The following is a 20,132-nucleotide window of genomic DNA, read 5'->3' as shown; positions in this document are numbered from 1 at the left end:
AGGAATAGATTATTTGAATTTGCATTTATCTTCCAGCACTTTGGCTTTATATTATTGAAAACACTGATTCCAAACTTCTGAAGAGTAGTGTAACTATGTACTATTTGCATATGCAGTAGTTCATTGAATGAAACTGTTATTATGTAACTGTAAACATGCCCTAAAGCAGAATTTAGTTTCCAGTCTTTGAAAAGCTACAGGCTTCCACCATCTAGTGGACAAATCCCTGCATTGCAGGGCAGTTTTTCAGTTCTTCTGATGTTATTTGCTTAGAACTTATTACAATTAACAGAGATGCACATTAAAATCTATGTATATTTCAGTCGTGCTAATAATAGGTCTATTGACTTGCCTGCATCACTGAAGTAAAATTCAGATGTTGTATTTTTAGTATATTTTAGCAGCTTTTTTCAGCAAGGTACAAAAGCTGGAGCATGCGCCAAACATTTTTATAATAAAACGAAGAAAAACAAAGCAAACGTGTTGGAGAAAAGTCTTTGCTATATTTTTGCTTCTTTTCTTACATTTCTTACACAGTTTTTGTTTGTGTGGAGTTGGAGAGGAAGCTAGTGGGAGCGTTGGCCGTCTGCTCAAAAGGCTTTTTGCCATAAGTCACGGTGCATTTTCAATAGCAACTCAGTCCGAGTTACATACAGCAATGCAGCAAAGTTCAAGTCACTCACAGCAATGCAAACAGAGTAGCACAGTTTTCTCTGCAACGTGTGAAACTGTCAGATATTCTGCTTTCAGTGTTGACCAAAACGTGGCAAACAAAGTTTAAGAAGCAAATTAACATGGAAGAAACAAGTTCATTGCACTCGACAGTGTAACAGTGCTTGGTTTTAGGTGAAAATTGACTAAAGCAAGAACAACATTAATAATAATAACAACAACAACAATAATCATAACAATAATAACAATAATAATAAGCCACTCATTGTACAACAGCTTCATATTCCCACAGGTCATAATCAGTCTTGTATCTAAGTAAGCAAACGTCATCCTGGCACCACAACATGCTATGAACTCAGAGTGACGTGGAAACATTTTCGTAGTTGTTTTGCATTAGAAATTTCCTGTAGGAACAGTTATTTCATCACTGCTGTGTTCTGACTTTCTTTAAGGCAGCTGTACATGGTGAGAGGTTTACATGGTAAAGCTGTAGTAATGTTGTAGGTGGGCAGCATTTTTTTAGCCCCCATAGAGTGTGAACGACTATTTAAAGATGCCAATTACATTCACACTCACTGTCCACTGTATTAGGTTCATCGACCTTGTGTCTGCGCTCAGTGTCCATTTTACCAGGTTCAGTTACAGTCTGAACACCCCTGGTTTTGTAACACATCCTCTATTGGTAACACACTTAAACATGCCATTTATGCCCATTTTAGTGCACCATTTATATTTGTTTGCTGAGTTTTGCAATATTGGAATAAAACTGTGTATATATATATATATATATATATATATATATATATATATATATATATATATATATATATATATATATATATATATATATCGCTGTTGTTGGAAGGAAACCTTGTATCTCCAAAATGGTAACTTTACGGGAGAAGGAAAAAACCTACTTCACTTTTAATGTAAGTCAATGGAACCAGACGTCTTTCCAAGTCATTTTGGGCCGTTTCTTTTGGTCCATTCTTCATGAAATTTACGCACAATTTAAAGGACAACAGGCATTTTCAAAATATGTGAACTGAAAAACGACAAAAATGGAGATACAGAGTTTTCTTCCGACAGCAGAGACAGTGTGCCTTAACTTTTGCTCAAGTCACATTTTTTTGTTTGATTTTTTACTTCCAATATGTTAAACTCAGCAGACCTACAATAATCGTGCATTAAAATGTGTAATCCTCTACAGAGAACATGTTCATACTTAGAAAATCAGCAAAATATGTGATTTGACCAACTATAGCTTTACTTTGCTGTTCTGCGATTACAGCTTGTAGTCCATCTGCCTAATCTTTTGTCCCCCTTTACCCTGTTCTTCAATGGTCAGCATCCCCACAGGACCACCACTGAGCAGCAGGTGGTGGATCATTCTCAGCACTGGTACAGGAGTGCTTTTTAACTCACTCTGGGTCAGTGGTCCACAGAAGCGTGGATGCAGTGCAATATGAGCCCAAAAATGTGCCTCGATTAAATTTTCTAATTACTCAGAATGCAGCTTCTTATGCAAACTGAATGTAGCTCCGCCCACTAACCGCTCACTCGTGAGGCGCAGGGTGTAAACGGCTCAGTGAAATAATAGAGCAGTCAACAAGCTGGAGACAAAACAGAAAACAAAGATCAGTGATGAAGAGTTAGAGGTGTTAATAGATGAAGTTCCCATACAGTCATTGTGGAGGGGTGTCATTTTACTCTGGCCAAGAAAACAGAGTTGACATGGATGCAACCGTATCAAGGCACGTACACCTGGTCCCAAGGAGTTTAAACAGTGTTTATAGAAACTCTGAATTTGAATTTGAATCTCTATCACACCTTTCGAAATAGAATCTGAAACTGAATTTTGTTGATGTTAAATTGAATGTGAGAAACTCAAATTCTGAAAAGCTTTCACTTTTTCTACTATTTTTTATTTATAGATTCAGTTTCAAAATAACATCTGAGTGTCCTGCAGGCAAACAGGCAAACAACGAACCTCTTCATCTCTTTCTTTTCAGAGACAGACTTTCAAACGTCCAATTGTACATCAGCTCAAATCAATTTCAGTCCAGAATTCAGTTTCAGATTGTATGATACAGATTTTGCATTTCAAGTCAAATTTCTAATGACACAAATCCATTAAACTCTAAGTGTTATTCTGATTGTAAACATTCTTTCAGCACGTCTTGTTCCTCCATCTAACTGCTGCAGCTGGTGCCGCTGATAAAGAAAGTGTCTCAACATCAAGGCTTTTGAGACCTTGACAAAAATTTACGCCCATTTTTAAAAGGTGCAGGAAATTCGATGCACAACTAGTCAACTGCTAGTTGCTCAAACTCCAATAAACTGAGTGGAACATGTGATCAGCCTACCTACTTTTTGAGTGGGCCTTCCTCAAATGTGCAGGCATTAGAAACAAATAATGCATTAGTATTAATAATAACTTTACTGTAGGGTACTGTTTATAAGGCTATATGACACCTACATAAGCTTGTCCTGACAACTGACATAACCCTGCATAAATGTTTAAATGTGTTTATTCCTTTATAGTCATTCGCTATAAAGGTTACATTTGCCAGTTTTGATCAGTCAGCTAAAGTAGCCTTTATGACAGATAACACCTGTTGGAATAAGCATTTATAAACATTTATGTCAGTAGTCATGACAAGTTTATGTAGGTATCATGTAGCCTTATGAACATACCCTACAGTAAAGTGTTACCATAATAATATCCCATGATCCCCGTGATGAACCTGGCGACCTGTCCAGGGTGTTTCCTGCTTTCTGCCTGATGAACGCTGGGACAGGCTCCAGTTCCCTCCGCGACCCAGAAGGATAAGCAGCTTGGATGGATGGATGGATGGATGGATGGATGTATAGTCCACAATCCAGGAATGTCTACCCAACAGCATCCTGTGACCAGAAACTGACCACTGATGAAGGACTAGAGGATGACAAACACAAACTAGGCAGCAACAGATAAGCTATCGTCTCTGACTTTGCAAATACAACGTAGGAGTGTCTAATAGAGTGGACAGTGAGTGGACACAGTCTTTAAAAACTCCAGTAGCACTGTTGTGTCTGATCCGCTTGCACCAGCGCAACACACGCTAACACATCACCACCACATCAGTGTCACTGCGGTGCTGAGAATGATCCACCAGCCAAATATTACCTGCTCTCTAGTGGTTCTGACCATTGAAGAACAAGGTGAAAGGGGGATACAGACAAAAAACAGATGGGCTACAATCTGTAAGAACTACAAAGTGCACCTATAGGGTAAGTGGAGGTGATAAAATGGACAAATAGTACTTAATAAAGTGGCCAGTCTGCCGTTTTTCTCTTAATTATTTCGATGTATTCATTCTGTACACATTTTAGAATGGCCACCAACATGAGAGCTGCTGTTCTTGGTTTTCCACAGCAGATCTACTTGATGTATGTATGAAACACCGGCCAGTTCATACACAATGCAGCTATTTAAAAATACCCTTATTATGCGTTTAAGTCAATCCTGAACTCCTTAATTTACACGTACAGGCCAACCCTTAAAACCTACACGACGTATTAACTGTTACATTCCAAAATAATCATGAATATCATTTCGAAACCTGGAAAAAAAAAGCAACCAGTAAGTTTACACAGACGAAGTACAGTATACAGCACATTTCACCTAATACACTGAAACCAAATGTACAGAAAAGAACCCGGAGCCATGCACCAAATGTTAAAAGAGACATGCTCTTCTGCAGCTGTCTTAGGCTTTTACACGAGGGCAACCAATAAACTGATGCGACTGCAGCAAAGAAAAACATTCAGGAGGGTTCGTTTTTTTGGAGTGGTTACCCCAGAAAAAAAAGAAAAGAAAAAAAAGCATACAGTAGAAAAGCCACAGCAGGTAGCCGGTCAGTATTTCACCCAACAAAAAAAAAACAAAAAAACAAAAACAAGCTGCAAAAGGTGGTACTGGTACATGCAGGATGCAGCAGTTCTCAATGGCTTCTCCACTTATTGCAGTTTGAGTGCCCGAAGATGTCCGCTGCTGACCTCTGTGGTGGAAAGAGCCTCTGTTTAACAATGGCTTTTCCTCTCTTTCTTTTTTTTTTGTCTTTCTGAAATCTGAAACATGTCGCCATGAAATGTAAAATGCCACGTGGTTCTCAAAGACTTGCTGAGGCCAGTATCGCACATACAGGTTGAGTCATGTTGTTTCAGTATGCCTGGCCTTCTAAAGCTCCTCGTAGTCTCCCTCCTCTCTCTTGGCTGACCCTTCCCCTCCGGCCAGGAACGCCTCCAGGTCGTCCAGCTCGCCCGGTTTTTTGCTGCGGGACTTTTTCTTTTTCTTCTCCTTCTCTTCTCCTGCTCCTGCTGCCTCCTCTCTCTCCTTTTTCTTGTGTTTGTGCTTCTTCTTGCTGCTTTTCTCTTCATCCTAGACAGTATGGTCATGCAAACATTAGAGTTAGTAAGGCCCAACTCCATTTCACCCCTCGCCCCAACCACTCGGCCTTTACCCCTCTGTTTTGCGCGTTCATGCCTAGGGGTAGGGTGTCCTGATTTTCCTTGAGATGGAGGGGTAGGGTTAAGTGTTGGGGCTACATGGCCGTCCAAACGGAGGTTTTTCAGAGGCTAGATGGCTGCGCAAGCGACCAAAGAAACCCACAAATGTGAGAATTTTCTTTGTTAAAATGACGATAACCACTGTATTGTCTTAGTTTAATGTTGTTTCAATACATTATGGTCCTTTTCTTCATGACAAGCATTAAAAAACACTAGTAGTATGCTGGTGTCTCGGTAGCTAGCTAGCTAAATTTCCCGTTCCACCTTAAATAGTCCAGCAGTTCTGACGCCTGAAGTGCCAGAATGTAACTGCATTTAAGGTGGAACTGGAAAATTCAAATGAGAAGCTGGTGAATATCTGACTTCAGCTTCATATCACTGAAGAATTAGGGGTGGGTGACAATAAATAATTATCACATCCCCCCTCTTTGAAGGCATATGGTGCCCTAAATGTAACTAAAGCCCAGCAGTGAGGAGCTGAACTTTACCCTCCTCTGCTGTCACTGCAGACTGGCAGGGTCGCCTACAGAGCAGCGCTAGTAGCTGTTAATGAAGTAATGTTCTCCTTTATTTGAGGGTCCCATTTCATGGAGGAAGATTTCAACCATCACCCTTTGTAACTCAGTTCCAAGGGGCAAGGTGACACCCAAAAACAAGGGGTAGGGGTAAAAATTAGAAATAGACTGGGCCTAAGTTTTACATTCAGTGTTTTTTCCACTAAAATTCTTTTTTCAGAAAAAAGTTTTCAGTTGATACGGAAGCTTGAATGATGGTTATGCTTCAAATGACCTGAAATGACCTCCTTTTTAATTTTCCCCTTCCACCTTAAATGGTGCAGCAGTTACATTCAGTTGCCTGTTCAGGTTCCAGATTGTAATTTCTGCTCTATTTAAGGTGGAACAAAAAAAAAATAAGAATTATAAATAAGAAGCCAACTTCTTGAGACAGGAAACAGCATTTAGCACTGATTTTGATGGACCAGTGGGGTGTTAGACATAGTAGGTTTATCTACATATTATTTAGTTTTGTTTTTACTATTTCGTACCAAATTATTTCAGATTTATTTTGGTTGCTAAAAATGGTTCTTATTAAAGGGTTAGGGGACAACCCATAAAAACCGGTTTACCTAAATATCCAAACTGGTTTTATTTCCAAATATACATATATTGTGATTTAGGGTCATTCTCCATTTGGAGGGGAAGCCATGTCACAAAGGTTGCAGGGCTTAAAAAGATGCTTCAAATATTAGGCACAGCTCCAAAAGTCGTTATGTACATTTACACAGTTGACCTAAGATTAATTAATACTTTTTCCTTATAATTTTTCTGATTTTTCTTTTTTTATCCTCACAAAACCAATTTTCAACATTTGAGAAACCATTTTTAACATAAAACAATATTTTTAAGAGGTATAACTCAGGATTTTATTGTATTTTATTTAAATAATTCATTTGTCACAGTGATTTTGGTCACTGGTGTTATCAGGACTCTTATTTTACATTTTAACACAGTATTTTCAGCTCTATTTAACTGCGTCTTTGGGTCGAGGCTCATCAGAGTGGAAGCCTCTCAAGGCATGAGAAGGCGAGTCACACTTACTCACTATATTTCTTTATTAATAATTTTGTTTATCAGGCAGCACAGAACTCCTATGTGTCACTGGTGTTATGTGCTTTAATGGTTGGGTAATCAAAATTTTGTCAAAATAATGCCAAATATATCATTTTTATTACTGATTTTAAATAGTTGCACAAGGTCACCTGACCACCAATGAGGCAGCCAATTTACAAAATCCTCAGTTTTAACCAAAATCTCACTAAAGTCACTGGTGTTACACCACATTCATACAACACCAGTGACTGTAAAATATGTTTGGAATTAAGCTCCTTTTTGCATCTACGATAATGGGAGACGTTAATGGACATATATAGATTATTTAGCTTTGGGATGAAAGAAACTGATTTTTTTAAAAATCCACCTGAATTCCCACTCCAAATGGAGAATGACCCAAATCCTGAAACTTCCAGAGATTTTACCTATACTGTGTCATACATTTTTGGCTATAGCGCCCACTACAACGTGGTATATTAATAAAATGTATTATTATGCTGTCATGACTCTTCACATTTCTGGGCTGTTAATCACCATTAATCAGATATGTCTAATTTGCTTGATATGACCATGAAGAGAGATGATTTTGTTTAAAAAGTAGAGCAGATCTGAGTGAACAAAATGACCAGAATTTATTTATTATATTAATTCAATAACATTATTTTTTTGTGCGAACAGACTGGGGCAGTTGTGGGCTGGAGGTTAGGGAACCGACACTGTGTGACTAAAGTGCCCTTGAGCAAGACACCTAACCCCCAACTGCTCCCCGGGCGCCGAGGATAGGGCTGCACACCACTCTGGGCAAGTGTGCTCACTGCCCCCTAGTGTGCGTGCATACACTAGTGTGTATGTGGTGTTTCACTGCACAGATCGGTTAAATGCGGAGGTGAAAGTTCCCCATTGTGGGACTAATAAGGGTCACTTAATAATAGAAACAGAGGGTTCACATGAACTAAAAAAACTGGACAGAGATTGTAGCTGGTCACTGTCGTTGTTGTTCGTACATATTTTAAGTTACATTTGTGTTCTGTGAATTGTTGTGATGGTGAATTGTTGTGATGAGTAAATAGCAGCCAATTGTATCCGAAACACACATTATAAATGCCAGTTTTGTGGTTGGCGATGACGAACTGCTCCAGTTGTATCATTAACAAAACTCCAGTCACCCTAATGGCCACAGAAACAGACTGTAAACTGTAATATAAGAGTAACACAAAGGTTTGATTCTCTTCACCTCTTTAGTCTTCTTCTTCTTTTTCTTCTTTTCCTTTGTGGAGTGCCTGCTTTCTTTTTCTGCAAAAGATTATAAGATAAAGATTATTAAAGCTTTCAGCCTGGATAAAGTAACACCAGATTCAGTGTGGCTATCTATCTAAATCCAATAATCAGACGATCCTGCAGATTCTCTCTGTGAAGAACTTGCCTTCTTGTTCATCGCTGCTGTCTTTGCTCTTGGGGGTCTTCTCCTCAAAGCCCAGGCCGAATAGGTCGCTGTCATTCTTGTGTTTGAAGGAGAGGATTGAGGCCTTCGGAGGCTCCAACACCTTTGTAGGGACGAGCTCGTCGTCTGAAAGGTCAGACAGATCTGCTCGGACTGGAAAAGCCTCCTTCAGGAACAGAAGGAAGAAGTCAACAGTCCATCCCAAAATAAGCTACCAGTGCTAAAAGCATTATATACACCTCTCAAAACACAAAACCGCTCTTTAACACATCAACAACTTTCCAACACATTTCCAAAACATTAAAATTCTCAAGAGTTTTTGAAATTAAATTATTGTCATTATTAATATTTTTACTACTGTAATCATGATTTATTTACAGGAATTGCCGGAAAGTTTCTGCCTCGATGTTTGTTCACCATTATGAAATATGGGTATTCTGGAAGCTAATTTAAGGAAATAACGTTATAATAATATTTAGGGATGCACTTGTTATGAATTTTTATTGACAATCATGATTTATTTTTGGCTGATTTTATTATGTTTTAAATCCAAAGCAATATAAACAATGTAAACAACATCATTTGGTCTGGATGTCACCTGACTAATCCTTTAGCCAGTATATATATTTTTTTATTATTTTAAAAATTTGTGATTCATTAATTGTGTTACCTCTACTTGTACTTAGTTTGGTTATTTTTATTGTCTGAGTTGTTCTTATTGTTTTGTTTTTGTTTTTATTGTTTATTGCTTGCTTAATTTTTACTGATTATTTTTGAGCATTACTTTTAAGGCCCTATTTCATTTTGCTTTTCTTTTCATTGTATTTTAATTTGCGTTCTTCTCCATGTGATTAGATGTGTCGTTTTTACTCGACTATTGAAAATGAGAATTCTTCCTCAATGTATTTCAGAGTATGAAGGTGAAACTGAATTGAACAGACCTGCCTATTTAAATAACATGAATCAAATAAAGAAAAATAATGTTACTGCCCATTGAAAACAACACAAAATCACACAAAATGATGCTATAACATTTTGGTACAGGTGCAACAGCAGCATTCAAGTATAGCGTGAGTGCACTCACCTGCCTCGCCTTATTTACCTTACCTGTAAATTACACCACCGATCAGCCAAAGCAAAAAAAAACTTTTTCAGCAAAAGTCTACTAAATTTCAAATCTTGGCTGATCCTGAATGTGCATCCCTAATAATATTACAATAATTTTACATATTGGACACATTCATACATGTACCTGCATCAAAATTAGCTCAATATTATTGAACATAGTGAGTCCAAGTTATTGAACTGGGTGACTGAACTCCAGAAAGTGTATGTCTACAAACATGTTGTCAAAAGACTTGTATTCATCATCATTATTGTCATTATAATCATATTCATCTTCATCATACCTTGTCCACCTTCTGGACACGTTCCTCCTCGCTCTCGAAATCAGGGTCGTCCATGACGAAGGACAGCATCTGAGCCACTGGAGCCTCGGGGTCAGTATCGGAGGAGTCGCCCTGAGCTAAGCCCGTTTTCCTCTTGCTGGGCTGGACCAGCTGCTCTGCAGGGGTGTGTGTCTGTGTGTGTGGACTGTGTGTAGGCTGTGCAGGTGTTGGGATTAGTACAGAAGGCTCTGTGTTCTTGCTGGTGTCGCTCGTATTGGGCTGGACTGAAGGCACAGTCTCCAGGAGTTTGGGTTTGTCCTCCAGCGTTAAGGAACTCAAATCCTCCCTGAAAGAGAAAGAGGATTAAAGGAAAAGCTGCAAATTGGAGCTACGAGGCTAATGTAGCTAACAAGTAATGAAAGTTTCTAGTCTAATTAGGACGGTGCAAACCGCACACCTGAATCAGACACATCTGGGCTGTAAACCTGCAGATTCAGTCTGGCAGAGAAACTTATTATTGTGCTTACAATGGTTTACAATAGATAAGCTAAGCTTACAGGGGATCATTGAGTGTGAGCTCCACATCATCCTGGGCAACGGCCGGTCGAGCTCCGTCCTCTCCCTCATCGCTGGACAGTGTTATGTCCAGATTTTGACTAAGCACAGAGGCTCTGGGCTCCGGCTGGCTCAGCTCAGTGTCATCAGGGTCCAAATCATCCTGAAACCCAGCCACCATCGGGTTCCCTCCTTTACCCTCGCCTTCACTGAGAGAGAGAGAGAATGAGAGGCAAACAGGCAGAAAAAAAGGGAAAAACACAGAATAAGAAGGGGAAAAAATAGTGAGAAAAAAACAACAAGAAACAGACAGAAAGACAGGGTAAAATACAGACATAAAGAAAATAGAGAAATAAACACAAACAGAAAAAAGGAACATGAGAGACAGATTGGAAACGAAAGAAAGAAAGAAAGAAAGAAAGAAAGAAACAAAAGAGAAAGAAAGAAAGAAAGAAAGAAAGAAACAAAAGAGAAAGAAAGAAAGAAAGAAAAAGAAGAGAGAAAGACAGGAAGAAAGAAAGAAATAAAGAAAGAAGGAAAGAAAGAAAGAAAAAGAAGAGAAAGAAGAGAAAGAGAAAGACAAGAAAAAGACAGAAAAAGAAATAAAGACAAAAAGGAAAAGGACAAAACAAAGAAAGGGAGACAAAGAAAAACAAAAATTGAAAAAAAGAAAGAAAAAGAAATAAAGAAAATAAGAAAGAAAGAAAATAAGAAAGAAAGAAAATAAGACAGAAAGAAAGAGAAGACAGAAAGAAAGAAAGAAGGAAAGAAAAACATTGAAAAAGAAAGATAGAAAGAATGAGAAAAAGAATGAGAAAAAGAAAAAGAAGACAGACAGAAAGAAGAAAGAAAAAGAAAAAGAAAGAAAGAAAAAGAAAGAAAGAAAAAGAAGACAGAGAGAAAGACAGAAACACAGACAGAAAGAAAGAAAGAGAAAAAGAAAAGAGGAAAAGACAGAAAGAAAAAAGAAAAAGTAAAAGAGAAAAAGAAAGAGAAAGAAAAAGAAGACAAAGAAAGAAAGAAAAAGAGAAAAAGAAAGAGAAAGAAAAAGAAGAGAGAAAGAAAGAAATAAAAGAGAAAAAGAAAGAACGAGGAAGAAGAAAGAAAGAAAGAAAGAAAGAAAGAAAAAGAAAGAAAGAAAAAGAAAAAGAAAAAGATGTGCATCATCAAGTCTTTAGTGATTTATACTGACGACTCCTGATTTCCATAACCAGATCCAGCTCTATTCTACCTGTCACTGTCCAGGCTGGCCGCCAGCGGCTGGGTGTTCATACTGGCTTTGGTGCTGGACGGGACGCTGTCCTCTAAGAAACTCTTATCCAGTCTGTCATCGGGCACAAAGTCGTCCACACTCTGAACGGTGGGCGGAGCTTCGGGAGCCACTGGCTCCGCCTCTGCAGAGACAGACACAAAAACTTACAGATTAAAACACAAAGATTTACATCAAAATCAACACTGATTTCATTGTTTCATAACATTAAACAGAATAAATAAACACTGTTTTGTGTGGAGTGCGTTCCTTTGAATTACTCCTTTGATCTGTGGAGCAATAAACACTGACAAACACAAGAGACTTCGACCCCACATTAATCCCTCAAGACTGGATATGGCAAACCTGAAAAATGTAGAATTAAGATATTTTCTAACTGCTTGAACAGAATAATGCAGGCAATAAGAGACCTTCTGTCAAGTGGTACCAAAACATGCTGAACAACAAATATTCTAAAGGGACTCGAGTCAAGGAAAACTGATTTTTCCTCTTTTTTTAACCTTTTCAACTCCTTGAGACCACCAGTGGTTCCAAAACGCTCTGTCATATTCTTCATAACTTTCATATTTCATAAGCTACGTTCAAAAGGTGGGGGTCGTATGAGAGCTGTAACTGTCTTCTTTCCAGACAAATAGATGGTTTAATGTAATTTTAAACCCTTATAATAAAAGAAGCTGAACTCATTTTTTTTCTACTGAAAGTCGACCCATTTTTACACAAATCTGGGCTATAAACTATAAACAGATGGCGTCTCTTCAGTGATCTGCTCTGTACAAATTATTTTAATAAAATAATACAAAGAGCATCTAAGATTTTTTGGCTTTCAGCAGTAAATTGTAAGCACATAGCAACATGTGTATGATCGTAAAACATGTTCTGTTAATTTGAGGGGAGCTTTTACAAAAAATAAATAAATAAATAAAATAAAAATTTTACATTTATTTCACGCAGTTACTGAATAATTTGCCTTACGATTTGGTCATGTAAATTCAGATGGACAAACCAAAATATACCCTGGTCAATAAGAGGTTAAAATAAAGGACTGATGTCATATCCAAACATACCTAAAATTACCAAAATGTACCATTTACTCTCCAGTCCAAAAACCAACACCTATTAAACTTCCTGAATGAGGCGCTGTAAAGGGAAGCCAATCAGAACAGAAGCCATTTGCATATATCAGTCTTAAAGGTACAGTAACAAAAACAGCTTGTTGAAACAGCAAGTTAGGGATAAAAAGATGGAGCACATGAAAAGAAATAATGACCGTTTTTGGTACATAACCCCAAACGTCATAAATGGGCCTCAGGGGGAAAAACAAAATAGAAGGAAAAAGGAAGACTTGAGCCTTTTTGCTTGAGCACAATGTCTTCAGTCATTACAGTACATTGACTTTCTGTAAGGCTACAATAAGCTCCACTGACGAGGCGTCTGCTGACATCTTTCACTAACGCAGTTCAGAAGTGCGGCTCTAATGATCCTCAGCTTTTTCACAAGTAGCTTACGGTTTTTCCCCTACAGTTGTTCGCTGCTTGCTGGCATTTTTGACACTCTGCTTCCTCACGGTGCTGGGGGGGATTCAGAGCCCCCACAGATGCTGGAATTCGAAATGGTCTTGTGATACTTTGCTGGAAAAACCTCATGATGTTCACGAGTGCTAATCCTTTCCGTTATTCTGCGTCTTAGAGGGTCTAGCCTAGGATAAACTCTCAAAATATATATGTGCGTGAGCCTGTGCAGATATGTAAACAAAATACCCCTTCAAGTGCCCTTCAAGACTAGGATGTCAACATGATACATGAACAGCAAGTCTCTGAGCTGTATTCACAGCGTCATGTATTCATCTATGCCATCTAGATCCACACTGTATCAACTCTTAAAAGGGCCTGTATTGGCCTCCACTCTCAAAATGACCTGACACACACATATATATATATATATATATATATATATATATATATATATATATATATATATATATATATATATATATATATATATATATATACACAGTAGCTAATGGATAATTTATAGTACTGTTTTAAGTCTTAAGATTAAGAACTGTAAAGTAGGCCTGCAGTTTCATAATAAAAGGGGTTAAAATACATGTTAGAAATAAGAAAAGATTAAAAAAAAAATGTTGCAGAAAAATTACTTTGAACATCTTTTCAACATGAATACAAAATAAAAACAATTCCAACACAGACAGACTGAAAGACAAAATTCTGTTGATATATTTTACTCCATTTTATGCGTTTATTTGAAGTAAATTCAAATCGGTTCGAAGTTAATTCTGTGCACCACTTTCACTGTGCTAGTTATAATCCTCATTCTACACGACAGTAATTTGTCTTGCACTCACCTGGTACGGCTGCGGGTGGTTCAGGGTTAGGGGCCGATCCAAACAGCCTGGAGATGAAGCTGCGTTTCTGTGGCTGCGGAGCCGGAGAGGGGGCCTGGGCCAGGGCCGGAGCAGGAGCAGGAGCAGGAGGAGGAGGGGACGGGCAGGGGGCAGGTCTCTCTGGACTCTGGGCTGTGGGGAGGGGCGGTGGAGGCGGGGAGGGAGAAGAGGAGGGAGACTGAGGACTCTGAGCGAGGCCTGCGGGCTGCTGGGGCGTCCCTGGACTGGAGCTGCCCGTGGAGCTGCCCCCCGCCGCCACGATGGGTGACTGCGAGCCTGAAGATGGGCTCTGACCGTTAGCAGCATTTGGGGAGCTGTAGCCTTTAGCACGGGTCTCCATCATCTCCAAAAATCTGCAGAGTCATTGCAAACAGACGCGTTATGTGTTTAATTAAAGGGAAAGGCAATTCTCCTCTTATCCCAAATGCAGTTGATCAGCCAAGACACATTATGTGAGATGTAAACAAAGCCATAAAAAATGGTTCTTTAGAAATTTGGGCTTCTTAACAGGGGTGGTGATAGAATCCAGGGGTCGTATTGTCTAAAATGCAAGTATAGTCATTTTATTTACCATCTAAAACCACCAGTGAACCTTCTGAGTGTCTTCTGAGGTTTATACGTGATGGTGAAGCAGCGGTAAACCTCAAAAAAATATATTTTCTGTGGGGACTATTTTGCCTTCCATGTACATCCTGCATGTACCTCTCCACCAAGAATGATTTAAAAAATTATATTTTAGATCAAAAACTTTCAAAACTATCGTAAACGATGTCTCGGGCATCAGGCAGTGTATTCAAAACCATTTAATGTAATAACTTTCTGTGATGGAGCTCCTAGAGGTATTAAACCCTTCAGACGTCTGGTTCCTATCACTACTGCTATGAACAATTCTGACTCTAAGTTTTTCTGTAATGGAGCACTTTTCTGTAGTCAAACCTGAACGACTTTGTTCACATCTTTGTTCAACAATTTAATTATGTAGACCTTTTGGAAAATAAGTGTAATTCCCCTTTTAGTAAAATAGACTTGTTTATGTTATTGCTGATAATAGAAACACACTATCACCTAGGTCTGATTAATGATATTTTAAGTGTTATCGCAAAGTAAGTTTCCATTATGAACATATTGTTAAGCACTGCCATGATAGAATGGAACAAACAGTGACGTAATTAGATCGGTGGGAATGTAGCATCAGGAGCGATGTCTAAACAGCAGAGCAAATGCCTTAACCACTTTGCTATAGAGCCAATTAGAAAGTACATGCACAGCTCTAAGGCTCCTCTGTCCTTATTAACTTACTAATTAATCTGTAAAAATCGTGACTGGTAGCAGTTCCAGTGTTGTATGTAAGAGGAGTGAAGCAGTACTGGCTGGTGTTACAACAAACTTAATGCACATATAAATACATATATTTATTCAGCTTTGCAGGTCTATATAGAGGCGCTAACTCCTTTTTTTTTATTGATGATGGTTTGATATGAGCCTTTAAAAAAGGTGGCAAAAAGAGTTTCTTGGAAGAACCATTTTAGGTTCCCTAAAGAGCTTTTCAAAAATCATCCACTGAAAGGTTATTTAGGGAACCAAAACCATTTTTATGGTAATGCTCCAAAGAACACTTTTTGTCACCTTTATGTTTATATGCACTACATACACCGATCAGGCATAACATTATGACTGCCTCCTTGTTTCTACGCTCATTGTCCATTTTATCAGCTCCACTTACTATATAGGTGCACTTTGTAGTTCTACAGTTACAGACTGTAGTCCATCTGTTTCTCTGCTTACTTTGTTAGCCCCCTTTTACCCTGTTCTTCAGTGTTTAGGACCCCCATGGACCCTCACAGAGCAGGTACTGTTTGGGTCATTCTCAGCTCAGCAGTGACACTGACGTGCTGGTGGTGTGTTAGTGTGTGTTGTGCTGGTACGAGTGGATCAGACACAGCAGTGCTGCTGGAGGCCAATGATCCTCCACTCAAATAGTACCTGCTCTGTGAGGGTCCATGGGGGTCCTGACCACTGAAGAACGGGGTAAAAGGGGGCTAATAAAGTAAGCAGAGAAACAGATGGACTACAGTCTGTAACTGTAGAACTACAAAGTGCACCTATATAGTAAGTGGAGCTGATAAAATGGACAATGAGCGTAGAAACAAGGAGGTGGTCATAATGTTATGCCTGATTGGTGCATGTAGTGTATATAAGGGCTGTGGTCCAGAAACCTCACACAGACGTTCTCACATCTCGTAGTTCTGGTCCTCTGTCTCCTGCTGGACTGTCAACTCCTCCAGTGTGGCGTCCATGTCCAGCTGATTGGTCTCCAGCTGCCGTAACAGTGTCTCTCTCTGCACACATCATCATTAGCAACAACTACGTTAAAATGGATCTACACATTACTCCTGCCATTAATGAAGCTCCTCAGCAGACCAATTACAGCAAGTGAGATGGTAGCCTGATTATGTTACAGGCCAGAACATAGAGTGGGTCCTATGTGGCTGAAGATCTAACTGAGGGATGTCAAACTGTGGTCATGGAGGGCCTGTAAAGTCTAGCGTTTACTCTGTTCAGTTCATAGTTTTTGGTGCTTAGCTGATGAGATGGATCAGGTTTGATAACTCTTTGAATTCTTATTACTACAGTCATTTTTCTGTTATCATTGGGTTTGAGTTTTTTTCATTTATTTCAACGTCAAAACACGACAAAAACAGAAAAACTTTAGGGTGTTTATACTTTTAGTTCATCTCTCTTTGCACATTGTTCCATTTTAATTTTGGTTTGCTTCGTGTTCACATTGGCATATTTAACATCTAACCAAACAATGTAAACAAAAGTCATACATAAGGGGCTGCAACTGGTTAATAGACATTTCCCATTACGTTCTGTCTCCGCACACATATGATGTAAAATACAGCCATAAAATATCATCAACACAGCATCCAGAAATTACTCAACTCTAAAGATTTCACTGTAAACTCACTCTACTCCACAAACATGACATAAAGAGTTTATTCTCTTATATGGAGGCGAAAAACCACAGCCTAATTTGTATATTTTTGGAGGGCAATCATTTTAATTATTCCTTTGAATTTAATAAAACAGCTGGATGAAAACATAGTTATTAGCTTCTACGGTTATATCACACATTGCTTGGTGCAACCAAGTCTGTTAAACCTAGGAGGGCTATAAACTGTACAGTACTCTGGTCCTCAAAACAGAAATCTGACACCCCATATCTGATTGCTGTTGGATATTTGAAACACTGTGCCTTCCCAAAACCTTAACAACAAGGGGTTGTTACACTACAGTGAACTGTGTCCATCCTAAAGCCTTTAAAAAGTAGGCTCTAATGGTCTCTAGGCCAGTCTAAGGGTTCAATAGTGAAGACGGCATACAATCATATCGCTGTTTTTTAGTTTTTGACATAATTTGAAAACACCTGTTACCCTTTACATTGTATGCAAATTTCATGATGAATGGATTAAAAAAAATGACCCAAAACGACTTGGAAAAAAGTCTGGTTCCATTGACTTCCATTAAAAGTAAAGTAGGTTTTTTCCTTCTCCTGTAAAGTTACAATTTTGGAGATACGAGGTTTTCTTCCAACAACAACGATACATCTCTTGTATCCTTACAGTATGTGACTCTTGAACTTTAGAGACTCTTACCTGAAGCTGCAAGAAAGGAATGTTGAAAAATCGGTGCAAATATTTCAGGCCGAAGCCGTTTTTCATGGAAGACTCAGCGTAGTGAATGTAGGAAGAGCCCAGCGGCCTGTTCAGGAAGAAAAGAAACATGACCAATCATCAAAAAAACCTGAATCAGAATCATAAAACACTTTATTCCACACACTGGGCTTAGATAAAGCCTAGTTTTGTTGTGTTTTACCCTTAAAATATCATTTAGTCTAGGCTTAGGGTTAATCTGGGTCTGGGAAACTGGCCCTCTCTGAAGTTTTTAGGGCTGCACTGATATGGATACTAGGCCACTGCTGAAATCCAACATTTTACATGCACAGCTATATGCAAATGCTTGGGCAGCATGTTCAAACTTTTGCATACGACTGTACATATCTGCCCATGTCGATGCAGATACACAAATATTTACACAATGTACACACTGGAACTACACCTACCTGAATTTTAATTACAGATTATATAAATTATAACATTTATTTCTATAGGGTGACAAACATAGTAAAATGAACAAAATGCAGACATTGCAGCACAGTAACCCAGCGTCATCTAAACATTCTGATCTTCCTGTGTACAATAAACATATCATCAAATGTTGGTTTGATGTATCAGTCAAATGTAAAATGCTCAATGCTGACAGAAGCAGATACCAATTTGGATCGGATATCAATGCGCATCCCTAGAATTTGTCAAGCCACAGGTACGTAGAACAAATAACATTCAAGACACAAAGACATAGAACACTCAAGATGCACAAACAGAGAGAAAATACTGTTGACAGGCATATGTTTAGTGTGCGATGACAGATGCCATAATTAACAAAAATGTATGAATCAAGGACACGAGCACCAAAACTGGTGGATTTCTGGAGGACGGTAAAGATGGCCATATTTGCACAGTGCAGCAGGCTGGTTGTTGTACCTGTTGAGGCTGGCAATGAAGTCTCTAATGTCGTCAGGCAGGATGACCCTGTGTTCGCCCATGTCTCGATGGTTGCCAAGCACACACACTGGAACATGAGTCGGCACTCTGGGCAACTCTCGCAAAATGTAGTTATAAGTCCTGTCCAAAAATGTATAATAAAAAAAGAATATGCATTATTTCTCTCAATAAAGCGCTTATAGCCAAGCAGAATTCAAAACTTATGATTCATCATATCATGTTTTCCTGTAATCTTCCTTCAAAACATAATAACTTTGGCCACTCCTAAAGCTCCATAAGGGGCATAGTGCTTGGACCCCAAGGATCGCCACTTGTGATATAGACATTCATTTAGGTCTCACAGCTGTTGCAACATTAAACAGAAATAAACACTTTTTTAAAAGCAATTTCAGAAGAAAACTAAAAGGAATTTGATTGTCGTGGCTGTTTATGACGAAAATTTACACAAAATTACTTTTTTTTTGTCCACCATTCAAAAGTTATTGAAAGGAATCTGAATATGCGAAAATGAAACCAACTTCACCAACAAAACCACAGATGAATTGGACTCTCTTTTCACTTTTTTGGTAAATCTTAGTTCTGATTGGCCAATAATAATTAACTACTATATCCGTGGGTTGAATAATGACTGTGAACTGCTACTGTGTTGTGTTTTTTGCAAGGGGGGGCAGCATTCAAAACAGTGAATTCTGCCAAAAGGTGATGGGTTTGCATGTACGATGATCTACTAATGAGATTTAATGTATTAAATTGTCTATTCTTCACAAGGCATAATCACATCTCCATGATACCTGGTGTCACGTTTTTTGCGTTACAATATCATAGTGTCACAATGATTTTATGCTTTATTCCATTCCTAGAACAAACATTACTTCTTCTTTCTGAAGCCCCAAATAACAGACCATTTCTTATAATAAATAATGTTCATTAACATATTCCAAAATATTGATTACAACAGTGGTTCCACATGCCCGGCCAAGGAATCCCAAGATCTGCACACTGCTCCTACATTCCCCTGCAGTCGGAGCTTATTCTGCTCCAACACGCTCGTTTTAACCTCATGAAGTGCTTCAATGAACTGATGAGCCGAGTCAGATGTGTTAAAGCAGGAAGAAGTGCAATGTAAGGGGACGTGAACCTGCTCTAACATACCTGACTCACCTCCGAGCCCTGAGACAATTAAGCAGCATTGGTGCAGATTTAGCACAAGCAGGTGTATCTTACCATTGCTTTGTGATGTCAAACATCATGATAACACCGTTACAGTTCTTATACACGTCCAAAAACTCAGCGTCCAACGCCATCTCATTCTCAGCCTGCAAACGCCACACATGGACAAGAAAACATCACATTTATTTCATATCTAATCCTCAAATGAGAATCTGCAATATCAGCCCAGCTTCACAAGGAAGTGTTTAATATTTTACAATTACTTAAACCACCTTCAAATTCTTTCCTAATAAAAATATTAGGGCCCAACTGACATTCAAATTTAATCTCTGACAACAATCCAGAATTTAAGGAGCTAAAACGTCTGATTAGCACTACTATTGAAAAAAATTAAATTAAAAAAAAACTTTAAATTGTTAAAAAAATAAGCAGAACTTTTAGTTAAA

At 38.5% G+C, this 20,132-nt stretch overlaps 1 protein-coding gene across 2 annotated transcripts in view; it reads right to left on the bottom strand.

Moving 5' to 3' along the window:
• Nucleotides 1-3,723: 3,723 nt before the first annotated feature.
• rabl6b (RAB, member RAS oncogene family-like 6b) overlaps nucleotides 3,724-20,132 on the bottom strand; it is a 34,161-nt gene continuing 17,752 nt past the window's right edge. For both annotated transcript variants that reach the window (XM_036598493.1, XM_036598495.1), the window contains 11 exons: nucleotides 19,741-19,832; nucleotides 18,496-18,636; nucleotides 17,548-17,653; nucleotides 16,124-16,227; nucleotides 13,850-14,241; nucleotides 11,449-11,611; nucleotides 10,220-10,426; nucleotides 9,684-10,008; nucleotides 8,257-8,440; nucleotides 8,068-8,126; nucleotides 3,724-5,095 (listed from right to left, as the gene is read on the bottom strand). In XM_036598493.1, the coding sequence (XP_036454386.1) occupies nucleotides 4,895-5,095; nucleotides 8,068-8,126; nucleotides 8,257-8,440; nucleotides 9,684-10,008; nucleotides 10,220-10,426; nucleotides 11,449-11,611; nucleotides 13,850-14,241; nucleotides 16,124-16,227; nucleotides 17,548-17,653; nucleotides 18,496-18,636; nucleotides 19,741-19,832 (1,974 nt within the window). In that variant the 3' untranslated portion in view covers nucleotides 3,724-4,894. The remainder of the gene's footprint in view (nucleotides 5,096-8,067; nucleotides 8,127-8,256; nucleotides 8,441-9,683; nucleotides 10,009-10,219; nucleotides 10,427-11,448; nucleotides 11,612-13,849; nucleotides 14,242-16,123; nucleotides 16,228-17,547; nucleotides 17,654-18,495; nucleotides 18,637-19,740; nucleotides 19,833-20,132) is intronic.

The sequence above is a fragment of the Colossoma macropomum genome, unplaced genomic scaffold (genome assembly GCF_904425465.1).
Source record: "Colossoma macropomum unplaced genomic scaffold, Colossoma_macropomum, whole genome shotgun sequence".
NCBI lineage: Eukaryota > Metazoa > Chordata > Actinopteri > Characiformes > Serrasalmidae > Colossoma > Colossoma macropomum.
Note: the sequence above shows the minus strand (reverse complement) of the source record. Positions and strands in the feature narration are given on the sequence as shown.